Source organism: Gavia stellata, chromosome 7, assembly GCF_030936135.1.
Source record: "Gavia stellata isolate bGavSte3 chromosome 7, bGavSte3.hap2, whole genome shotgun sequence".
NCBI lineage: Eukaryota > Metazoa > Chordata > Aves > Gaviiformes > Gaviidae > Gavia > Gavia stellata.
The window spans coordinates 36,099,446-36,122,846 of record NC_082600.1 but is presented as its reverse complement, the minus strand read 5'-3'; the positions used below and the strand labels follow the sequence as shown (position 1 = coordinate 36,122,846).

The following is a 23,401-nucleotide window of genomic DNA, read 5'->3' as shown; positions in this document are numbered from 1 at the left end:
GCAAAGTATCCTCTTTTTTTTTCCTGGCAATACCATTCATTCCCAATAGGAAGCATTTTTATTAATACCAGCTTGGCATTTCTTTTTTCCCCACTGCTTAAGTGTAAGAGCCAAGCCAGGCCTCCCCAGTCCTTGTCTCACAACAGACTTTTTTCAACAGGCAAGAAAGAAAAAGAAGGAAAAAAATTATATTCCAATTAAAATGTAGTGTTTCACACCAGCCACAGGTGGATTTTGCTGATTTATTTTTTTTTTTTTAGGCAGTCACTATGTATTCAGCAAAGCATGAGAAATTTACAAAGTGGATTTGAAGATACTGATATTAATTTATTATGAAAAAGAAATAATTTGGAGAAATCAGATGTATTGCCTTAAATAATTAAAATAAATTTAATAAGAATTCAAGCTAATAATGGTTCACAGAATTTCCTATAATTCCGTGAGGTAGAAAAATCTTTACAGCATTGCGTTAAGGGGGATCTAAGAATATCTGTAGACAGGAGATTAGAAGAATGTTTCTAAAGTGATATTGGAGCAAAAGACAGCTTGTTTCTGGATTTCAAGAAAGCATGTGTATCACTGAAAACCTAGACTCAAAACCCACAAAGCAAATTATGCAAACCCTGTTATTATAAGAAGTGCTAAAGCTTCTTGTATTATTTAGCCAAGCTTTTACATTTTAAATTGAAGAAGAGAAAAAGGAGGAATTACTCATGCCTTTGGGATGCTTTCATTTTGTGATTTCCGAACTGGAGTTGTTGAATATGCTTCTATTTATTTTTATTCACCAAAGAGTTAAAGGAAGAAAGCTGAAATAGGCTCCTGAGGCAAGTGTATATATGAGGACAGATAAAGAGTTAATAACTTTGCTGAACAGTGACTGAAGAGAGATATAATCTGCAAGTATTTTAGAGCTGAATACACGGCTAGGTGCATTACCATAAAACATGCTGCTATATAATTGGAAGTGTGGTGCAAATTAGTAAAAGAAAATTGAGGCTAAGCATCAGAAGAAATTTCTTGGCAGACATTTTATATTATGAAATAACCTTGTAGGAATATATTGAGTTCTGTATTGCTGGGCACATTTTTAAGGGAAGCAAAAACAGATGAGTGAAAACAGTAAATAGATAGTGTTTCTCTAGCTCTTTCCTTTTTCTTTTTCTTTTTTAAACCTATGATCTAGGTTTATGATTCTTCTATTTATTACTATGCAGCTGTGATAGTGGGTTAATGGATTGGTGTGATAACGATTCATGTCTTTTTCTTGATAAGATTTCTTAACACATTGAGCATAAAGAATATAACAATTATAAATTCTGTCAGATTTGATTCAAAGTAGGAAAGATTTCATGTATATTTCATGATACTACAGCTTTGATCTGTTATGTACCCCACAGATAAAAAATATAAAGATTCATTAATACTCTTTTTTCCACAGGTTTTTATATGAGTTATCTCAGATCCCAAACTTCACAGAACGAGCTCAGTGTATTATCTTCCAGTCAGTTTTCTCTGAAGGGATAACATCAGTACACCGGAAAGTCGATATCATAACTCGTGTTTCCAAGGTAAGTCCTAATGAAAGCTAAATAAAAACATAAATCTGTTTTAGAGTATTCATGTTTCTTTTTTTACCATAAGTGATGAACCTTAAGCCTGGTTATTGGCTTTTCAGGAAAATAAAAATATATTAATTTTTTTAGCTGCTTGTAAGAACAAAAGGAGAAGGAAAGAGGGAAGTTGACTTGTGTGTGATGCCCTATGCTCTACATAGGAAAATATATTTTTATTTAAATTGCAGATTTTTATTACTTTGCACATTAAGTAGAGTGATAGATAATGTTTATAAAATAGAAATTAAGTACCAGACTAGCTTAGTACAGGTGCTTGCAAACTTACTTTTTTTGCATATCACTGTTGATGCCATCAGCAATAGATGCCTATCATGTCTGTTAGCTTATTACTTTCCCCTGATATCTACACATTTCTGTTAACCCTGATACAGCAGATTTTTTAGTACCTGACAAAGCTTTACCTAAGATTTCTATACTATGAACGGCTAAAGACAAGATTTTTGAAATTATAACAAATAAAACATGAAAAGTAGAATGAGGTAAGAATTAAAAGAGAAATTAAACAGTGACCTAAAGGTATAACAACCTGGCCAGGATAGTATTTAATTTATTATTTTCCAATTTGAAGATTAGCTCTTGATTAGCTTTGCTGCCACAAAGTACCCGTGCTCTGCCCCTTTGGATTTCTTTGCATATTCTAACAATAAAAATAGTTACTTAGTGTTTCCTTTCCAAAGGAGTCATAAATAAGGAATCAGTTTTGTATGAGATAGGGGAAGTGGTATTGCCCTCAGTTTACTTATGAAGAGCTCACACTACAATTGATTTAGCCAATGTGTAATATAAGGTTACATAGTTCAGCATTAGGCCTGTGGCCGCAGATTCTCGATTGACAAGATAGATGTCTTTATATGTAAATCAAAACAATTTATTAGTTCTCCACTGTGTTTGTAGATTTCTTTTCTGTTTTGAGGCATAGTGATTTAGTCCTTAGCCCTGGTATATCTGCATTAAGTACGGATCCAGAAATGTGAATTTCCAGAGCACCAGGACCAATGAGAAGGATGCTGAATATAACAGACCAAGTCTAACCTAGTGGCAGCAAAAACAGCACATCTCCATTTGACTGTGCATTATGCAAACTCATGATAAACCACCTCACCTGTAAGATTTTTAAAGGTTACTAAGAACATTTAGTAACATTCTTCAATTAATCTTTTTGTAATCTACATAGTATATGATGCCATATAATTCGCTTCACATGGATTAAGTTAAACATAGTCTCTTAGGCAGATACAGTCTAATAAATGCTTCTCTTAAATGTTTGATTCTTGTACCAGTTTTAGCTTCCTTTCTCTACAGGGGTAAAAACACACAAGAAACAAAACCTCTAGCAAAAATAAAATTAAAAAAGCTTCTTTTACATTAGCGTTTAGAATTTTTGTGCCAACGGAAGTTACAGACTAGTATCCATTTTCCAGGCTTTGCTGAACATGACAAGTGTAAAGGAAATTTTAGGTTTGATTCTGGCTTTTGGAAATTATATGAATGGCGGGAATAGGACCCGAGGTCAAGCTGATGGATTTGGTTTGGAAATACTCCCCAAACTAAAGGATGTCAAAAGCAGAGTAAGTACTCATTTTTAATTAAAGATAAATTTTCTCAAGTGATCCTTTTTTTCCCCATCATCTGTCAAAAGTTAGTCTTTTCTTATTTCTTACCACTCTTCCTTGAAAGAGCAAGGGACTTTTTGTACCATTTTCTTGCTTTTTTCTCCCAACTTTTCACCTCCTTCTCCTGCACATATGCATATTTCCATAATCTCCAATTTCTCCTATTCGGTACTAGTAGGATAATTATCTTATGTGAGAACAACTATGTGCCTCTTTTACTAGTAGGGACTTAATTACAGTAGGTTAGAGAGACATGATAGAGCACAGACTGCTGAAGTCTTCTTCAGTAAATGTCTCCATTCTTTTTTCTTGCTCTTAACTTAAGGTAGCTCTATATGAGTAAAAACGTTTTAAAAATCAGGTTTAAGAATAAAATATCGATAAAGGTTCAGTGTAGCATATACACTATGGAATTATATGTAAATACATATAAATATGTAATATACAGGATTTTAATCCTCTTCAAAGAGGTGTGTCAGACCCAACAAGATATTTTCAGTCTTTTTTTTTTAATTGGCAGTTAAATGGATGTAGGGCATGAATTCTGAACGGCGTGCACAAAAAATGCTCATAGATGGCAGTAAATTATTTTGTCAAAAATTGAGAACCACTAGCACATTTTTAATTAGTCATGCTAGGATCAAAGTCAGGCTCAAACAAACTCTGAACACCTTTTGAGATGAGGTTACTTTGTTCCTTATTTCAGTAGAGCAGAGGAGGAGGTACTAGATAATGTAGGCAATGGAAATACTGCTCGAAGTCATTCTTTGCCAAAGCATACCTAGACACCACATGGATATATGAAGCAGCAAAGAATAGGAGGCATTTTCTGCTGATGCTGGTACAGATTTGGGGGGCGGAGAAAAAAAAAACCCTGTTCTTTCACGGTCTTCCTCTTTTCCTATGGGAAGTGCTGTCTTGAACTATAAGAAAGGTAGATTTTAAGCTTTTGTTCCCAGGTATGCTTCATGTATGTAGGAATGCGTTTGTGAGATGGGCAATGTCAGGAAAGCAGTATGTCTAGGGAGCTTTTTATTTTACTTGTGAATATCATCATTAACAAAGTGTAAAAACATGTTTAATGAATTGTTCAGTAAGCAACTCTATTAATGAAAGTTTTTCCAATGGATTTGAGTGCTTTGTCTCCTAAAGACATTGAGGTGCTGGAGTATGTCCAAAGAAGAGCAACAAAGCTGGTGAAGGGTCTAGAGCACAAGTCCCATTAGCAGCGGCTGGGGGAACTGGGGTTGTTTAGTCTGGCGAAAATGAGGTTCAGGCGAGACCTTATTGCTCTCTACAAGTACCTGAAAGGAGGTTGTAGGAGGTGGGTGTCAGTCCCTTCTCCCAAGTGACAAGCGATAGGACAAGAGGAAATGGCCTCACATTGCACCAGGTGAGGTTTAGATTGGATATTAGGAAAAATTTCTTCACTGAAAGGGTTGTCAAGCACTGGAACGGGCTGCCCAGGGAAGTGTTTGAGTCACCATCCCTGGAGGTATTTAAAAGACGTGTAGATGTGGCACTTGAGGACATGGTTTAGTGGTGGACTGGGCAGTATTAAGTTCATGGTTGAACTCGATGATCTTAAAGGTCTTTTCCAACCTAAATGATTCTGTGATTCTAATTCTTACTTTCCTCTTCAGTGCAATGGTTCAGCTATTTCCTATGACCACTTTTCTTCCAGTCCTACTCCATGGACAAGACACAGTACAAGCTGCAGCTAAACTAGAACCAGGCCAAGTTTCCCAGTACTCAGGTGTTCATTGGTTGGCCAGCTGCCATGAAGAAAAATGTAAAACAACTGAGCTTTGCCTGACTTTTCTCAGTAGGAGTACTAATTTTAGTCTTGCTCTTCTATCTAACCATAAACTTGTAAGAATTTAATTATCTCTGGGGCTTTCCAATTTGGCTGAATTTAGCCAGCATGTTCCAAAATTATGAGTTATGAAAAGGAGTGACAGATGTACAGTGTAATTGCATAAGACTTGTTCCTTAGCAAAACAAGCTAAAAAATTACAGTATTTACAGTTTCCTGGTAGCCAAAATAAAAATATTATTAGTTTAGACTAGTCTCCAAAATGCATAAAAACTCAAAGCGGCCAGCTGCTACAGCCAGACATGAAACCTCAGAGTTAATTGGTAGACCATATTTGCAAGGAAGAATGATGCAGGGTCTTATATATTTTAACATAAGGTATCCTTTCTGTGTCCTGTTATTCCCTTTTTTGGGACTTGCCAGCAAGCAATATTACATCTAGGTAAACTGAATTCCAGGAGCTAAGGTAAAAAGTCAACGTTAAATATATTTCGTTTCACATAAAAGTAATTTGTTGTCATACGAGCCTAGAAAGTTACGTGATACAGAAATTTTTTTAAAAAATGTAGCTCACCACTTCAAAATCTCTATGTTTTGTCTTCTGCAAATACTCTTTAAACCAAAGTAATAGGTTTCATAGTTTAGCATATAGAATATACAGTAACAAGTGTATTTTACTCTAAATGGGCAATCAAATGTTCATGTGTCACCTCAGTTCCTTTTTGTCCCATGACCTGCCAACAATATCTTCTAAAACCATTATACAAGCAGAGTGGCTTTGTCTGCACGACAGCAATGACTTGCTTAGTTAAGAATTTTGCTGGTGTATGATATTAATAAAACATAATGTGCTGCAGGCTCTAATATAGGCGAGGCAGCTCTGTACAGGAAGTCAGACATTGTTCACATAAAAATGTTTTTCTTGATACCTGTCAATATACAATATGAAAAAACATCCAAAAAAACTTCAAAGACATTCCAAATATAATTCCCTATAATATGAGTCTTCTATGTTGTTGAACGGTACCCTGTAATGTATAAGTCGCAATTTTACACTTTTCCTTTAGTTCACCTGGCTTATGCTGACCCAATGACATGTAACAAAATAAAATGGTGTTGTGTACAGTTGTATGCATGACCATGGAATTGGTGATTTCACAAAGTGAGTATTAAAATTCGTATTTGTAAGGCAACAGGGCATGAAATATACTTGTTAGGTACATGCTGTCTGGTTTTATATTTGGAGTAAAATATGAAAAATATCTATACATCTTTCAGATCTTAATTATAGATGAATTGAGACTAGAGGAATCAAGAAATTCAGTTCACCTTAATATATCTGAGGTGACTGTAATATTTAGTTAATATTATATTCAAGGATAATATTAATATTATTATTCAAGTTAATATTATTATTCAGTAATGCCTTGTATTATTAAAAAAAACATATGGGGACAGCTTCTCCCAATGTATGTTTTCTTATTTGGTATTTAGAACCAAAAGAAGCTCTGGGTCCTATGGTGATACGATCAAACCTATGTTATAAATGATTGATTTTTTGGTCAGTAATGCTAGGGCGGGAGATATTGTGAGTCCTATTTTTCAAGCAATATAAAATAATAATAATATATTTATTTTGAAATAGAGTAAATTTTCACTCACTTGAAACAGTGTTAATCACACATTTTTAATAATTTTCTTTTTTTCGTAGGATAATGGTATTAATCTTGTGGATTATGTCGTCATATATTACCTGCGCCATTGTGATAAGGTAAAAGATTCATTTGCTGTATCAGCCTCTCCAAAAGTAGGTTTCTTTAAGAGATTGTAAAAGGGTTTGTATTAGCTTTTTAAAAATCTGAACACAGTAGCTCCGACAGAAAAATAAAATCTGTTTCATTTGCTTTCTTATAATTGTTGTGTACCTCAATAGGTATGAAATTTGCTATAGGTTTTATGATAAGGCTTTGGAAATTTTTACATTAACTGTTGAACTAACCACTGCAGGCAATTGCCTGTGACTATTGCAGACTGGACAGGTGGTCACTCCAGTCCTGTCTTCTTACATCCTGGTTACTGTAATGTTGTAAATCTTGTCCTGATGTGGTAATAATGGAAGACAGAAGAATGATTTCTCTCTCATGACAGAATGCAAGTTCAGGTTGGTATATTAAGATAGGTGAGACAGCTGATGGGGATGAAGTTAGAGGTTGAGGCTTTTTGAAAGATACCAGCATTCCCCAAAGTTTTTGAGTGGAAAATTTGAACTACTGTCTTTTAAATGAAAATGTCACTATTAATGGATTTTAAGAATGTAATTGCTTATTTTTGAGATTAAGAAGATGCCTTTACCTAATCTTTGAATCTAAGATAGTGTAATTTTTCACGGCCCCAGGTCTGAATGGGTTTAATACAAATAATTTTTTCTTTTTTTTTTCTTTTCTTTTACTTCCCCACCCCACCCCCCCCCCCCACCCCCCCCCACTTCTTACATAAGGATGTTGAATTGATGAGTTATTAGTCAGGAGTATTTTTTCCAGGACTAAGACTAAAGTGAAGACTAAAGTAAGTGAAAACATTTTCCTGCCCATGGCAGAGGGGTTGGACTAGATGATCTTTAAAGGTCCCTTTCCAACCCAAACCATTCTATGATCTCTAAAGCTGGAGGGTCTGTATGTCAGGAGCCTGTGGAACAGCTCCTGGGGCTGAGCTGTAGAGGAGATAAAAAACTAGCAGATATGTAGATCTGTACTTGGGGTTTTTTCTTCTATTTTTTCTTTTTTTTTCCCCCTCTTTTTTTTTCTTTTTCTTTTTTTTTTTTTTTTTAGCTGGGAAATAAAGTGTCATTACTTTAACCGAAGTACCCATCTTGTAAAAAAGCCTCATAACAAAAGCCACTTTGTCCAGCCTGTAATGTTACTCAGTTCTCAGCATATTGACATATGTATTCTCGTCTCCTTTTTTAATAATGCTGAAGCTAATGCTTTGTAATTAATTTATTTAAATAATTAATATTTCTGCAAACTTTCTACTAGACTGTAATTTTCCTTCAGGGAATTTTGTAAAACAAGTTTATCTTCCTTGGGAGGAAATGGACACCATGTAAATGGTGTAAATTAGTTCTCCAACCTATGAGTTTTCCTTTATTACAGGCTGAAATCTGTGCACCGGTAGTATTTTAAACTCACTAGTATATGCTTATACACAGCGATGTCATATTAATAGCATTTATATAGTTTATTTGTTAGATTGCCACTGGAGATATTGCTTTGAACCTTGTGACGGTTTTTTGTTTTGTTTTATTTTACTTCTGTGGGTTTTTTTCTTACTGTGCTAAAAATAAGGTACATACTTAGGAGTTCCATACAGACGTTAACCCATGTGATTTATTTAGCCGTATAAACCTTCAACTGTATATTTTTATCTGTATGAAATACTTCAGGCAATACATAAATATTGTTTTCGATTTACACTTACAAAGTTTGTGTATATTTAATGAATTGGGAGAGAGTGAAACCACAAACTTTTGGCATAAGATCACTTGGTGCATTAAAATAGGCATTCATGTTATCTGTTTTTAAGAAACTTCTAATCCTTTATCTAAACCTTTATTGATATGAAATGAACTGAAATATTGTGAGCTCAATGTTGTTTCATAGTTTAAATTGAGCACAGTTTGCTTTCCAACATCTAAAAGGAAGTTTCAACACTCAAATGTTCAGGATTTGATCTTGAATGATATATATGTTGTTTTAGCAAGAATGATTTAAAATATATTATTTTTGCAGTTTTATAATAGTGTTTCGTAGATGACGTTTCAAAAAAGCTAATTTATTTCTCTGCAAATGCATTCAATTTTCATAGTGGCCTGTTTGTTTGTTTGTTTGTTTAGGAAGCAGGAACAGACAAGAGTATTTTTCCTTTACCAGAACCACAGGATTTTTTCCAGGCCTCCCAAGTTAAGTTTGAAGACCTAATAAAAGACTTAAGGAAACTGAAGAGAGATCTAGAAGGTAACTGGGAACTTTCACATTTGTTCTGTTAACAACAAAGTGCCATTTAAAACGTGACCTTTATGAGGTTTTCTTATTGCTAATTAGGTTTATAGTGTTGATTCGTTTAGAGTTTTTACACTCTGGCACAAATTACTCACATAAATTAGAATGAAAAAAAAAATCAAACTCATGACTTAATAAAATGAAAGTAAAGATACTGAAAAGTAATTCTCCCTTTAACAATCGAAAGGCTCCTAAACAAATCTTTCTGAAATTTTCTTTAGTTATGTGTGAATTTTCCTCTGGCTTCTCCAGAACTGTGTGTTTAACTGTAGATATCTGTTAGTTCCATAACATAAATACTTTCTTCAGTACTTGTATAACAACAATTTAACAGCTACAAGAAAGAGTTGAATACTGTTAATGTAGAAATAAAACACAGCTTGCCAAGGCACAGCAAAGGGAAATGGAAAGCTCCAGTTCAAAATATTTTCACCCTGGGACATAAAATAAACATTTAAAAATGTTTATTATAAAGAGGGGCTCAGAAACCCAACTCATCTATCAATCAAGGTACTGAGTGGAAATAAAGTAGGAAGGGTTGCTCTCTAAGTGTTCCAAGCAGTTTCATTTTTATTTTGTGCTTCATATGACTTTCTAAAATAAATCCAGCAAATGATGACTGAATATTTTAAGCGTGTCTTTTTTGTTAAGGAAAAGTTGCTACTTTTACTTGAAGCAGTTTTGTATAGAGAATGGAGTTTAGGGAGAGAATCTGCACAAAAGCCTATAAAAACGTCTCCATTTACATTTACATCTCTGCATCAAAATGAAGAGTCCTTTCAGAATCAGAGTTGAACAAGCTGATTGTTTTCAATTTTTTTCAAAGTAAGGCTATTAAAACCATTACAAAATAATTTATCCTTACAGTTAGAAATTGCTGAATTAGGTCACTGCCATCTTTAGGATAGTTTCAAAGGTTAACAGTGGTAGGAAAGTATCAGTTGTTGTTTGTTTGACCCGGGCATAAGTGAGTGCTCTATCTCCTCTCATCGCTTGGCCCTGTAAACCCCTTGGCCTGCCCTCTTTTGGGCTAGTTTGTGCAGAAACATGATCTGTGTTTGATCTTGTACTTTTTCAGCATGTAACCCTGCTATCATGCATCTTCGTCTTGCAGCATCTGCATTGAGGCTGTGACATTCATATCATATTTGTTCTACATTGCAAAGACACAGACAGCAAGTAGGAAAAGCTAAACACTTTGACTAACTCTTAAAATAAAAACTGCAGCTTTCTTGTAATCACTGATTTCTATTTTCTAAAACAAATTTTCTTAAGTATTTATAGAAAATCTAGAAAAATTGTTATGTTGAGGTTGTTTTCGTAATTCTTCTTTGTAAAGATGTATTTGAAACCCAGCCAAACCAATTAACATATAAAGTTAATGACAGCAAAGATTTGAAACAAAAGGCGTTGTGGAAATGTTTTCAGATGTTGGTATTTTATCATTCAGAAATATGCAGCAGAATTCTAACAAGCATTCCTGTGATTAGTTTCTCTTATATTTAAACAAAGAAACAATCACTCATATAAAAATGTTGCATCTCTTTCAAACATTCCCTTTCAATTTTTTTTCTTCAGATAATGCTGTAGTTTATTTTTAAATCAAAATTTTAATTGAAGAGGTTATAATTTTAACACGTACAACAAAGATTTGATGAGTCTCTGTAGTTTATTGTATCCATTAAAAAGTTGTGGCTGCTGGCAGAATACCAGTGAAAGTCTAAAGCTGAAACAGATGTGAGTAGCAGAAACCAAGTCCAGAGAAGCGTCGGGCCCAGCTATCCAGACAGGCGCGGCCCTTCAGATGTAAATAATTTGAACAATATTAACTGGGGCTGCCTGTGTTATAGGGTACATTGGATTTATTTCACAGTTTGGTTGGCTAAGGTAGTCTTAAACAGATTACCTTGGAAGTGGGATGAGACAAAGGTAATAAGTGAAGGAGGGGTTTTCTTGTGTGCCATTAGGAAACAAAGTACTGTTCCTGTTAGTGACTTACTTTTTTCCTGAGATTTGTACAGAATTATTAAAAAAAAAAAGACAAATATCACCTCTTGTGCCTGACAGACACTTTTCATAAGAGTTGTCATTCAGTATTTAAAAATATTTTTTACTAGTTTATCAAGGCATTCGTTTATCTTTCTATCATGGATATTAACATAGGAAAGATTGAGTTATCATGAGTGGCATGTCTTAAGGGTGCAAACCTCTGGTTTGAAATACCTAGACACTGTGGAACCAAAAGTTCAAATCTAGATGGAGCACAAACCCTTTCATCCTTTTCAGATAAACAGATTGAGTTCCATACAATTTGCTATTTTGAAGTCTTTCAGATTAGACTTTAAAGGGACAGACTAACTTTAGTCTAAAGGGATTAAACCAAAGTTTGACTCAAAAATTAAAAAAATTTTTGGAGAACCTTAATCCAACAGGTTTTTAACACATATTCCAGAACAAACTTTGTAATCATGAGGATTTTTAGGTTAAAAAGAGTGGTAAACAAAAATGTTCATTTAATATAGGCTTTTAAGGGGAAAGAAGAACAAAAGAATGCAATATTAAATAGTGAGATGAAAATTTTAGAGTGAAATCTCGTTCCACTTAAAGTCACAGGAAAAAGAAATTATTTCTGTAAGCTCAGGTTTTCATTCCAGGTCAGTATAGTCAGTGTATTTCCAAGATTTTCAAATATTACATAGCAGCATAAGCAGATACATTTATTCATTTAACAGATATTAGCTTTCCAGTTAATCTTTGTATTTATGGAAAAAAAAAGTTTTTGCTTTGCATCAATATTTTAAGATTGTAAGATATCTTATTCCTTGTCTAGGGCAATGATTTCAACATTTTCTTTTCCCTATGACCAAACATGATTTCCCTTCTAGTCTGGACAATGCCACTTGATTGGTATTCTTCTGGAATAAGCACAGAATGTTTGAAATGTGTAATCATAAGAAGACTTTTAGAAAGAAAGCCACTTTACCTAAGTATGAGAGACTTGTATAAGTTTTACCATAAACCTTTTATTCATCTTTCTCCGAAGTTGAACAATCTTAATTATTCAAAATTAGTTGCACTGTAGATTTTTTCCATCTGTCATACTCATTGCTCTTCTTTGCAATACAGTTCATAAAATTTTAAAATGCTGCTCCATTAGTCAAAAGAAAGCAATATTATAGTCCTTGTATCATTTACTGTAATGCTCATTTTAACTTCTTAATGTTCTTGACCATAACAACTGAAAGAGCAAATATATTTATTGAATGGTTAAAAATGGAAACCAAGGTTTTTTCAAGGTTTTTTTCTTGAATACTTTCAAGAGTCAGACCTCTATTTTTCATAATTAATTAAATTTCCTATGAGATTGTAACATTCTGATCCCATTGAAAATCCACATACCTTTTGCTTTCACCTTCTTTCATGATCACCAGTAGATATATTAGTTACCATTTTCATACTAATATTTTTTTCAGTACTGTATATATGTTTTAAACTCAATTGAGTGTATATGAGTATATATGTAGGTGTTGACACAGCCATACATGACTGGAAGGAAATAATTTAATCTAAAATAGAAACAAGACTTCATGGATCAGCTACCTGTAATAATCAGTTGGATTTCAGTACTCCAGGAGACATGGTTTCAAACTGGGGGCCTCTTAACCTAATTGTTGACAGATCTGTATCTTGCATAAGTATGTTACCCCCAACTTTTCCACATTTAAGTAGTGAAACTTCATCAAAACTTCAGCTTATGGCAACCCCATCTTGTAAAATTACATAACCCTTATAAAAAGATTGAAAGGGAAGCAAGTAAAACTGTGCATGAAAAGTTGAGAAATGACAATGTTACATGGGCTTTTTTCACATTGTTTTTCATCCAGAAGCATTATAAGTATCTGAAAATCATAGAGAAATGCAGGTTTGGACTTCTGGAGGTCCTGTGGTCCAAAGCCTTTCAGCAGGACTGACTTCATATTTAGATCAGGTTGTACAGGGCCTTAGCCAGCTCAGTTTTGAATCTAAGGATGGAAATTCCAACACCTCTCTGGGCACCTGTTCCAGTGCTGAATCACTGTCTTGAAGATTTTTCCTTAACCCCTGTGAGAATTTCCTGTGCTGTGACTATTGCTCCTTTTCCTTTAGATGTGCATTTCTGAGAAAAGTCTGGCTCCATCTTCTCTATAGCTATTCGTTAGATAGTTGAAGTGAAAAACTAGATCCCCAGTTAGCTTTCTCTTCACCAAGATGAACATGGCTGGCTTCCTCGGCCTCTTCTTCATTTTATTTTTATTCTCAAATGGCGGCATGGCAATATATATATTCTTTTTCGGATATAAATGTGTGTGTGTGTGTATATATATATATATAAAATATTTTTTTTCTTTTTCATAGAAACAGATCCAGTGCACTGGATGTGACTAGCACGGTGTTGCTGTACCAGCATCACAGCTAACTAACCCTGTCTCTTAGCATGGCTGACTAGACCAGACTAAACTGTTGCATCTACATTGCTCTCATTCAGTGTCTCTTCAGGGAGCTCTGGGTCAGGTTATATTGCAAAGTGGATATGTATTACAAAATTAAGACAAGAACGGAAGAGAATTTAGACATGAGAAATAGGTGGAAATTGAAAAGGGTCACTCATTCTCAGTTCTTGCAGTCACTGTCACTATAAATGGAGACAGGGAGGAAGCTGCAAAAAGAAAAAAATATCAGTTCGTGCTCATTTAAGACTAAAACTCTCTGATTTTCCTGATTTAAAATCCTGAACAACATCTGTTTTTATCAAGGATTATAACGGAATATATTTACCAATAGGAAAATATACAAAAGCAGAAAGGCTTACTCAGTATTATTCACAAGAAGTTAATTTAAAATTCTTAAATCTGTGTGTTCCCATAGAGTCTTCAAACTGAGTTAAAGGTTTTTGCAACAAAATGTCCACTAATTAACTATAAACCATTTTTTTCTAGATATTAATAGATGTTTTCAATTAATGAATTGGTAAATTCTCAGCTTTTGTTGGATTTCTGTGTAAGCACAGATGGAGAAATTAATTGAATGTGTTATTATTTATTCAGGTGGAATAATGTATTTAGTTCATATGTAATATGGCCTTAGATAAAGTCTGTTTTATGGAATAGAGTTTTAGTATAATCATGATACAATAATTATCAATAGGGCAACAATTACAATGTTGAGAGGTTTTGTCTATTGTTTGATTTGCTTTATAGACAGTAAGGTTACTGGATCACATAATGAAAATTCTAAATATTGTATCAGTTTGAGGGTTAACTTTCTAAATAATTCGTTGCATCAACAAATATTTCTCAGTAAAAGGTGACTGTTTATTCATTACAGGAGTATCGTATTCAAAAAACTATCAAAGGCCTTTTTCTAAAATATTTTCAATCAATTGAAGCCTAATTTAAATGAAATGTTTTAAGTCAATTTAAAAGTGGGATTTAGACATCTGAGTCACATACATGTTCTAGAAAAATTTTCCCAGCAGGAGCAGAGTTGTTGTATGATATTTTCCAGGAACTAGTCACTTTAATATTCTTCATGTTAATTATACTTTTAAATTTCAAAATTCACCTAAAAATTTTGGAAGTGCAGGCAAATAGAAATTTGAACTGGGTGGTGGAACATGAGGAGCCAAATAGGTGCATGTGTTATTTCTTCAGACATTAGCATAAAGGGAGCTCATACTGGTGAGTATTGCTGTATTTTTGCACTGTCCAACATTTACATGATATATTTTGAGGCAATGCAGAATGGTGTAAGGAAAAGAGCAAAGGACAGCTTCATACAGGAACAGTCATTTTATTTTCAAGAGTTGACAAAATGACACTATTTTCCTTCTCAGAGTTTTCTAACCTCTTTTTGAATAGTGTTTTGCCTCAGCAGGATGAGATATATTTCAGTTTGTTTTGATTTGGCAAAGATACAACACAGGCATTAAAAAACATATTTTGTATATGTGCACTGGATTCTATTTTACAATAAAACTAACATTTTGACAGTTTTCCATTGGTAATGTTCATATGTGAGTACATGAAGTGAAAATTTTCCTAAGTGGACCATTTCTTAAAATTCCATCAGATTTTCTAGTTTGTGATAATAGAGGATGTATGGAATGGTTTTAGTAAGATTCAGAAATATAATAGAGGAGCAAAGCAATGATGTTTTAGAAGAGTTTATTCCCTGGGAGCAGATGTCTGCATGTGTGCACAAAGGCGAGGGAGAAAGCTTTCTGTTGGTTAAACAATGGTATGCTGTTAATTTTTTCTTTTATATTTTTTTTCTTTGGCTAAAGGATCCTCAGAAATTTCTTGTTAAAAATCATTCTGCAAATGTTAAGAATCTAAAATGAATCTTGGAAATACCACAGTTATGATTTTCTGTGCACTTTTCTGTGTGCCCTTTTAGATAAATAAATAAATATGTGTGTGTGTGTGCATGATAAGCATTAGTTACATAACTATGTAGTATACATCTGGGAGCAGGTAGTGTACATCTGGGAACAGGAGGAATATTGTCGCTATCGATGAATATGATGAATAATGAATGATGTAGTTTGGAGAGTGTGTAATACTAGCATTGGGAGGAACAGTGACTATATTTGTGGATCTCATCAGCTTTTCCTCTTTGAGGGAGTATGCAGTAAAAGAAAAGGCAGATTTCTGCTAGGATCGAGGCGGTCACTTACGTATTTACTGCCAATGATCAAAGATTGAAAGTACATTAATTCAGACAGTGGGATACAAATTAGTAGTAGTGAGGCTAATTAGCACTTTGAGAAGTGTTCCTGCTAATATTGTAGGTAGTTTATGAATTTACATGATTTTAAATCTAAGCAGGATGCTGTAGCTGAACCAAAGTCATAAACTTGGTAGAAGAATTAATTAGGTGGAACTTTATGGTCTGTCTTGCACAGAAAATCAGAGATCCAGCAGTACAGAGGAAAACAGGAGATTGCTTCTCTGGCGTCTACAGTTTCAGCTCATAAACATACTGTTTCAGCCATTGCCCAGCAATTCTCTTCTATCTGATTCCTTGTTCAGTACGCTAAGTAATAATGTGTTGGTGTGTTTGAAAGGTCTTTTCTTTTCCTAGCACTGTAAATATTTTAGCTCATCTGATTAAAAATATTATTGTTGCATCTTAAAAATTTTGTCTTCCTCTAAATTAGCTAGACAAGACTCTTCAATTGCAAAATATTCATTTTTTGTACTGTTCAGACAGAAGGGAAATGTTCCGATTTCTCAGCGGGTTCTACTAGTGCATATTTCTACACTCCTGACAGATCTTAATGATGTGCGGAGGTCTGTATGTTTGAATCTTGACACTAAACCAAAACTTTCTACTAATAACGTGTGCTGAAATCACTTAAGGAATCTTACAAATACTTGACTGGAAAATTATAAGGGTTTAGTCATTATATTCATTTATATATGCTGTTCAGCCCCTTGTAGTATGCTTCTGTGCTGAAGGGCGTGCTGAATGTAAACTACCATTTCAGAGAGAATACATTAACCAGAGTTTCAGATATGTTGCTATGGTGTGAAAAATATTTCGTTTTAATAGCGATCTTTGTTCATTTTGTTAAATGTATTCTTAGGAAACAATCTTAACAGAAAGGTTTTTGAATGATTTATATAAAATGTTGATAACATTCGACAAAATGAGGAGCAAAAAAAATTTTTCTTTCAGGTTAGTTGAAACTAATATAGGCCTGATAGTTCCTCCGCATGCCATCACATACTGTAAAAGTTCAAAATGTTGTTAAACGTAAAAGAAACAAACAAAAAAACTCTCACAAATATTAAATCTGAAAGACAAAGCCAGAATATTTGATCAAACTTGTCAAGATATCTGACTTGCGGCTTCCATTAAAACTCCATAAGAACAGGTGAACTTTACAGGGTGTTTTGTATGCTACTAATTCAATTATTTCACTTTCCACAGCGTAGGACTTATCACTGAAATGTTTTTCTGTCTCATTTATGAGAGCTTGAGCACCTAAACAGATACTTGTTTCTGTGTGTCATGAGGAAAATGTATTTCAAACAGACAAAGATCAGACTGTTTAAAGTTTTACTTATTAGCTTCTATCCTCTGAAATGGCTTTTTAAGAAAACTGAATTATTAATGAGTGAAGAAAATAATTGTGCACAGAAGCACATTTCTTCTACATTAGCTAAAAATAACTTCACAGAACAGTAACTATGCAAGCGATTAATAGGTTAGAATGGTGTATTTAGTTTTATGTGTGCTAACACTTTTTTGCATTAAATTGTTGACCTTTATTTAAGACAATAAAAATGAAGCTTGAGAGTAGAGTACCACCACAACTTGATCCTTTTCTACATTTTTCTGAGATACTTTTGTCTCAGAAAACCTCACACCCCACTTCATTGCATTTCCCTCTCTCTTTGGTTCAAAGGCTTCTGCATTAGTCAACCCAGCTCTGGCTAGGGTGTTGGTGCTTGAACGTTTGTGTGTTGCCATCATTGAGATGTGTACTGATTATCAATGTGTGTCCAAAAATGGAAATAAAATACTGTCTCTGTAACTTTTCTGGGTGAGTAGCAGCATAACCACTTGCAGTTAGAAGTTGTCAAAATTCTTATACTGTACTCCAAAGGAATCAAGATAAATCTCTTCCCTTCTTCTCCACATTTATTTAAAATTCTACCTGAAAAGAAACATTTACTTGCAAGGTTATAAATAAGCACAGGAGCTGTAGATGGCACAGTTATAATGGATTGTCATAAAGCTAACATTCTTATGTGCATACCTGCAGTAAATATGTATCTAAGTTGCATGTAATAAAAGAAAATATAACCAAATCCTGCGACGGTGTCCAACGGGTAAACATGAATCTCCTGTAACTTTTTATTTAACTTGGAAAGTTGTTTGCAAGTAAGAAAATGTAATAAAGCAAAACCAAACATGCTAAATCATGAGGAAGTTATATAGCGTTTACTGAATAATTTAAATTTATGCATTTTATCTGAAGTTTATTAAATTCTTATTTGGGTATATAGGCCCAAGTAGTGTAACAGGTTTCTGCACTGTAAAAAATCATGGATCCACTCATACAGAAATTTGGGGTTATTTAGTGCTACATTGAATTCATTTGCTGTACGGTTTCAAATCCCCTTTGAAACAGAAAAGGTAAAGGTTCTTAAAAAGAAATATCAAATACTAACCCTCCTGTCAAAGATAAGCATGCATTATAACAAGAAAATAAAATAGCAAGCTTGGCAGTATAACCTGCCAGGCTCTGAACAGACGAGGCAGGGGGGGTAGCAGCTTTCACAGTGGCATAACTCATGGGGGATATTGTCAGTGACAGGTTTATAGGAATTCATGGTGTTGATACTTGCTTTCACTGTCAGGATGATTCCTGTAAATGCCACTGGTGGGTTTTGGTGAGTAAATAGTTAGTAATTTACTGTTATCAACATTAAACTATTTCTGGTTTTGCGTTTACTTTAAAAATGGTGCTTAAAAAATTCCAAATCCTGTCTGATTGACACTGAAATGCTCTTTACGTGAAAGATTGTTTATGGGCAGTGATTCTTTTGACAGATTTACAAGTGTCTGTGGAGTTTTAAAAGAGTATTGCCCAATAGGCATTAAGTGAGAGACATTCTATTTTGTAAATATTTTCACTTATATTGGGGATTTTTAAAGAACATTTTGAGCCAAGTACTGCATTAAATCTGAAGACAGTGGCAAACTGATAATCAGCAGTTTCCAGCTTTGTTTTAATGTTTTGCTAATGGTTTCCATTTCTGTGGCCAAGATTTGCAGTGGGTGAAGCATGATGTACATCCAACAATTTGTAAGGCCTTTCAAATACTATTGCACATTCGTATTTTCTTGTTTTGCAATAGCTCATTTAAAAATAAACAATTTTCGAAGTAGCGTATTACATTTAATTTCACTAGCATACAATGCATACCAAAATGAACCAGAAGTTTATTACAGTAATGGAGGATTTGCATCTGTTTGAACTCAGTAATACTGAAACAGGTTGTTTATTTTCTCAAATTATTATTTTGGAATGAGATGATGAGAGAAGAAGTGTATGTGTGGTGTGCTAGCTGTCAGATTCCTGAGAATTCCTTCATATTCCTCAGAATTTCAGAAAGAAAAATTTTTAATAAAGAAGCTTTTCAGAATTTATTATTTATTATTAGGGATGCATAATAGGATCCTTTACCTCAGAATCATTCTAATAAAAGCCTTGCTAATATAATTTTATTTTAAAAAGGAAAGGGTTTCTTTGTAGTGAATATGAGAACAAAATATAAAAAATCCATGTAATGTTCCCTCACACATGTTATAGCATTTTTAGCAAAGAAAATCAGAGCAACTGATGGAACAGGACTTTTCAGTTTTAAATTTTTTATATAATGTTTGGCATGACTTGATAATTTTTTTTTTTTTTAAACCATATATTTCAAGTAAATTATTGAGTAAATAAACAAACAAAAGAACTTATGTAACAGGAAATTCAATTAGTTACCAGAAACCTTTATATTATGGTGTGTAGAACTGGGGCAGGTCATAGAGTTGTATGGTAGCCTTTCACAAATATTACAAATCTAGGTTGACAAAGACCAGCTGACTTCAAGATGTAGAATTACAACTGCCATTTTAATCAAGACCTTTGATTTAGCCCTGTCATGAAAATCTTCTTCCTCTTCCAAGTGTGTCTTTATTTGTGTCTGATTTGTGATTTCTTTGAACACACTTCCACCATTCTTGGCCTATCTATCCCCAGGGAAATTTGATGATGTTCCAACATTCTTCAGCCTAAAAGATATATCTGGTTGGTGGTCCTAGCCATCATTTTCTTACAGGTATCAAACAAGGAATCATTATTCTGCATAGGACATTTCATTATTGAAGGGAAGACTAAGACTGGAGAGATTTCAGCAGGAATACAAAATTTTTGAGACTGCAGTTCCAGCTGAAGCTCATGACTGCCTTCAGCTGGTGACTCCTTACCTATGTGATGTTAGCAAGTAAATAAACTCAAGTTTTATTCAAATATTTCAGTGCATTTGACTTCAAAGAGAATTAGTTAACCTTCAGTTGCCCAGATACTTTTTTGTTTGTTTGTAGACCAGAAGTATAGGTTATTGAGTGAAGTATAACCTAAATTCAGAGTCAGAGTAAAGGATGATTAAGCAGTATAGGTCAAATACATTGCTTTTGTGATTAACAGATTTTCACTTCATCATCCTTGTCCTTGATTCCTTTAGCTCAAAGCTAAAACTTTCTCAGAGCCCTTCAGTCTATTCTGGCAGTTATTTGAAATAACTTCAGGAAGTAAACTGATAGATTTTAGTTTTAGATAGATGTCATCTAAATAAATATCATCAGCAGAGAGAATTGTCCAAAGGTTTCCTTTTAAGGCTTTCCCATAATGTAAATTCTTAGAGTCTGCCATCATTTACTTGACTTCTTTTGTCTCATTCAGTTTCATTGTTTCAAGATGACTTAAGCAATGCAAACTGGTGTCTCATCTCATTTCATCTTGTCTCAAACTTCCAGAGTTTTAGTCAGCACCCCTGATTCGCTTACTCTATGTCATCTGTCTCATTTGCTCCTCTTTTCTGTGCCTTTCTTCTTACTCTTCGTCTCCTCTCATGCCAAATATTGATCTTCTTGTTAAGGATGTTAGGATTCTTCTTAAGAATTCACTACCCAAATCAGCTTTTTCTCTATACACTGGTACTTCTTGTCCATATTTTCCTGTAGCTTTTGTCATCTGATTAAGGTTAATGTTAATAATCTTTATTTCAAAAAAACCCAAACTATTTAAGGGATTTTATATGTACTTTCTTTTTAATTTAGAAACAATTCATCCTAGTCTTGGTTATTTAAATATTTACATGGGACATATCTGAGTAAACTTTCTAAATCTTGTGTTATTAAAGCTTTTAGGAAGCAGCTAGGAAGCTTTCAATAGTCCAGATGATGCATTAGCAACACCATATGTTTGGGAAAACACCTTTCTAGAATATATTAGAGTATGTTTAGATACTACTGTAGCTACAAGCTTGTTATTGTACCACATATTCATAGAAATCTACTTCTATATAGATTTATACAAATTTATTTATATAAGATTATTATGAAATAATTATTGGCTTGCAATTGTTGCAACCTTACATGATTGTAATAATCAAGTCCATTCTATAGTCACTGTGTACCAAATACCTGAACATGATATGTGTACTAATACCTTTACACTTTTGTCATTTTATATTTATCTAAACTAATTTCTACATTTTGCCTTATATAATTTTCTGTAGAATTTTTTTTTAAACACAAAGAAAAAACACAAACCTGTAGCTGCTACTTCGTTCAAACTTCCAGTCAGAAACTTAACAATACTGGCTCAATTATTTTGCTAGATTTTTTCCCCTGTACAATTCTAATGTGTCTATCTTCTTCCAAAGTAAAGTGTTAAAATTTGCTTGAATAGCGGTAGAAATCTCCTTCTAATTCTACAAACATAAATGTTGAAGTATACATAAATTTCATTCAGTGTATGAGAACAGTCATGGGAAGTTCAAATTTTTAATGGTAAGAGGCATGCATCATAAGAAAATAATCTTTAAAAGTCGTATAAACTTCCCTGATTTCTGATTTGTTTTGCTTAATTTAATTTATTAAAGACACATAACTGAGCAGCTAATAAAAGACTTACTTTCCCAATCTGTTATGTTTAAATTAACGCTCCATTCTGCCTACTATCTGGCATACAAACATATATCCATTAACTTTACCCTGAACAATTTCAAAGGTCTGTCTTATGCTACAAGTTGCAAGACGAGAGATTAAAGATAAACTTAGCCTGTAGCCCAGGTCATTTTACATAAGCTCTGGAGCTCCCCAGTAATGTCGTAGCCCACAACCTACATGAGTTGTGGAGGGATGCTAAATTAAAATACACAGTTAGGTGGGAACAGGTATCTTTTAAGCACTTTTCTGTAACAACAGCTGTCCAAATGTGTTTCTGATCTCAATTAATTGAAAAGCTGTCTTTTTTAGTAAGTCCTGGTGGTCCAAGAGCATTATAGGCACACTACTAGTTGTACAATAAAATGTATGCATCTGTTCTCAAACATCCGTTGACTTTTTTCACTGCACTTGCAATAAGTTGAATTATATAATGGTGGTAGCAATATGGTGTGAGTATGTTTCATGCAGCCAAACCGTAACTTTTGGGTTTAACTCCAAAATAAATTTCCATCTAAATTTAGCCTCTTGGGAATGAAGAGTTGTGGGGGAAAAAAACCTTATAGTAGTTCATAAATTCAGTAGCTTAATGGAAGGTAATTGCATTTTGATTTCTAACAGTCTCACTTCATCTTTAATGTGGAACACTGGAATCTACAAAGTTTACTAGAAGTTATAGGAATGTTAAAATTCATTGACAAATAACCTGGAGTTTTTAGAAATTGGCATGGCATCAGGTCTTAAAATAACAGATAGGTTAAATAGTAAACAAATTGCAGTTAGATGTAAGTTAACTTTCTTACAAACTTCTTCTATTTCATATCATGGCTGGGAATTTGAATACTTAAGTAAAACTGAATTCCTGCATCTGTGTTAGGAAAAATTGTTGAGTATAGGATGCTGGCGCTGATTGATTAAAATCAGTCCAGAGACAAAGATCCTCCAGTCACCACAGAAACAAAGTTAAGAGCTTTAAATACCATCTAGAATTTGTGTGTGAGGCAGGCTGTGTTAGTGGCAAGCCCCAGCACACAGCTGGAGTTTCAGGACAAAGTCATTACTAAAGACAAATTCCACTCTTTAAACTCGTATAGAATTTTCTATTTGATAGCTAGACTAGTATTGGTACTTTTTATTTTAATGTAATTGCTGGATTCCTTGGTGTTTAATTATTTCCATTTCCTTTAAAGTAAGCCTAGGTGACTAATTTAGATGTAGGCTTTCTACGGTGTTGACATCTACTTCTGCTAGATGAATTCTGCCACAAATGTCTCTCAACTTCTTTTTGTAGCCTCTGAAAAGCAGATGAAGTTAGTTTGCACAGAGTCTTCTGAAGAGCATCTCCAGCCCTTCAAGGAGAAATTAGAGGACTTCTTCAAGAAAGGTAATCACATTTGGAAAAAAAATTATTGGCAAATAGTGTAGTGGTTTACAAAGTTATACATAATGTAAGCTGCATTAAATATCTGTTGCGTCTGAAAATTCCTACTATCTGTTATGGAT

General features: G+C 33.8%; 1 protein-coding gene across 1 annotated transcript in view; it reads left to right on the top strand.

Annotated features, from left to right (window-relative positions):
* The window catches only part of FMN1 (formin 1), a 139,059-nt gene that overhangs the window by 78,042 nt on the left and 37,616 nt on the right, over window positions 1–23,401 (top strand). The window contains exons 9-13 of the mRNA XM_059819552.1: window positions 1,442–1,571; window positions 3,059–3,205; window positions 6,778–6,837; window positions 8,959–9,079; window positions 23,190–23,282. Coding sequence (XP_059675535.1) covers window positions 1,442–1,571; window positions 3,059–3,205; window positions 6,778–6,837; window positions 8,959–9,079; window positions 23,190–23,282 — 551 coding nt within the window. The remainder of the gene's footprint in view (window positions 1–1,441; window positions 1,572–3,058; window positions 3,206–6,777; window positions 6,838–8,958; window positions 9,080–23,189; window positions 23,283–23,401) is intronic.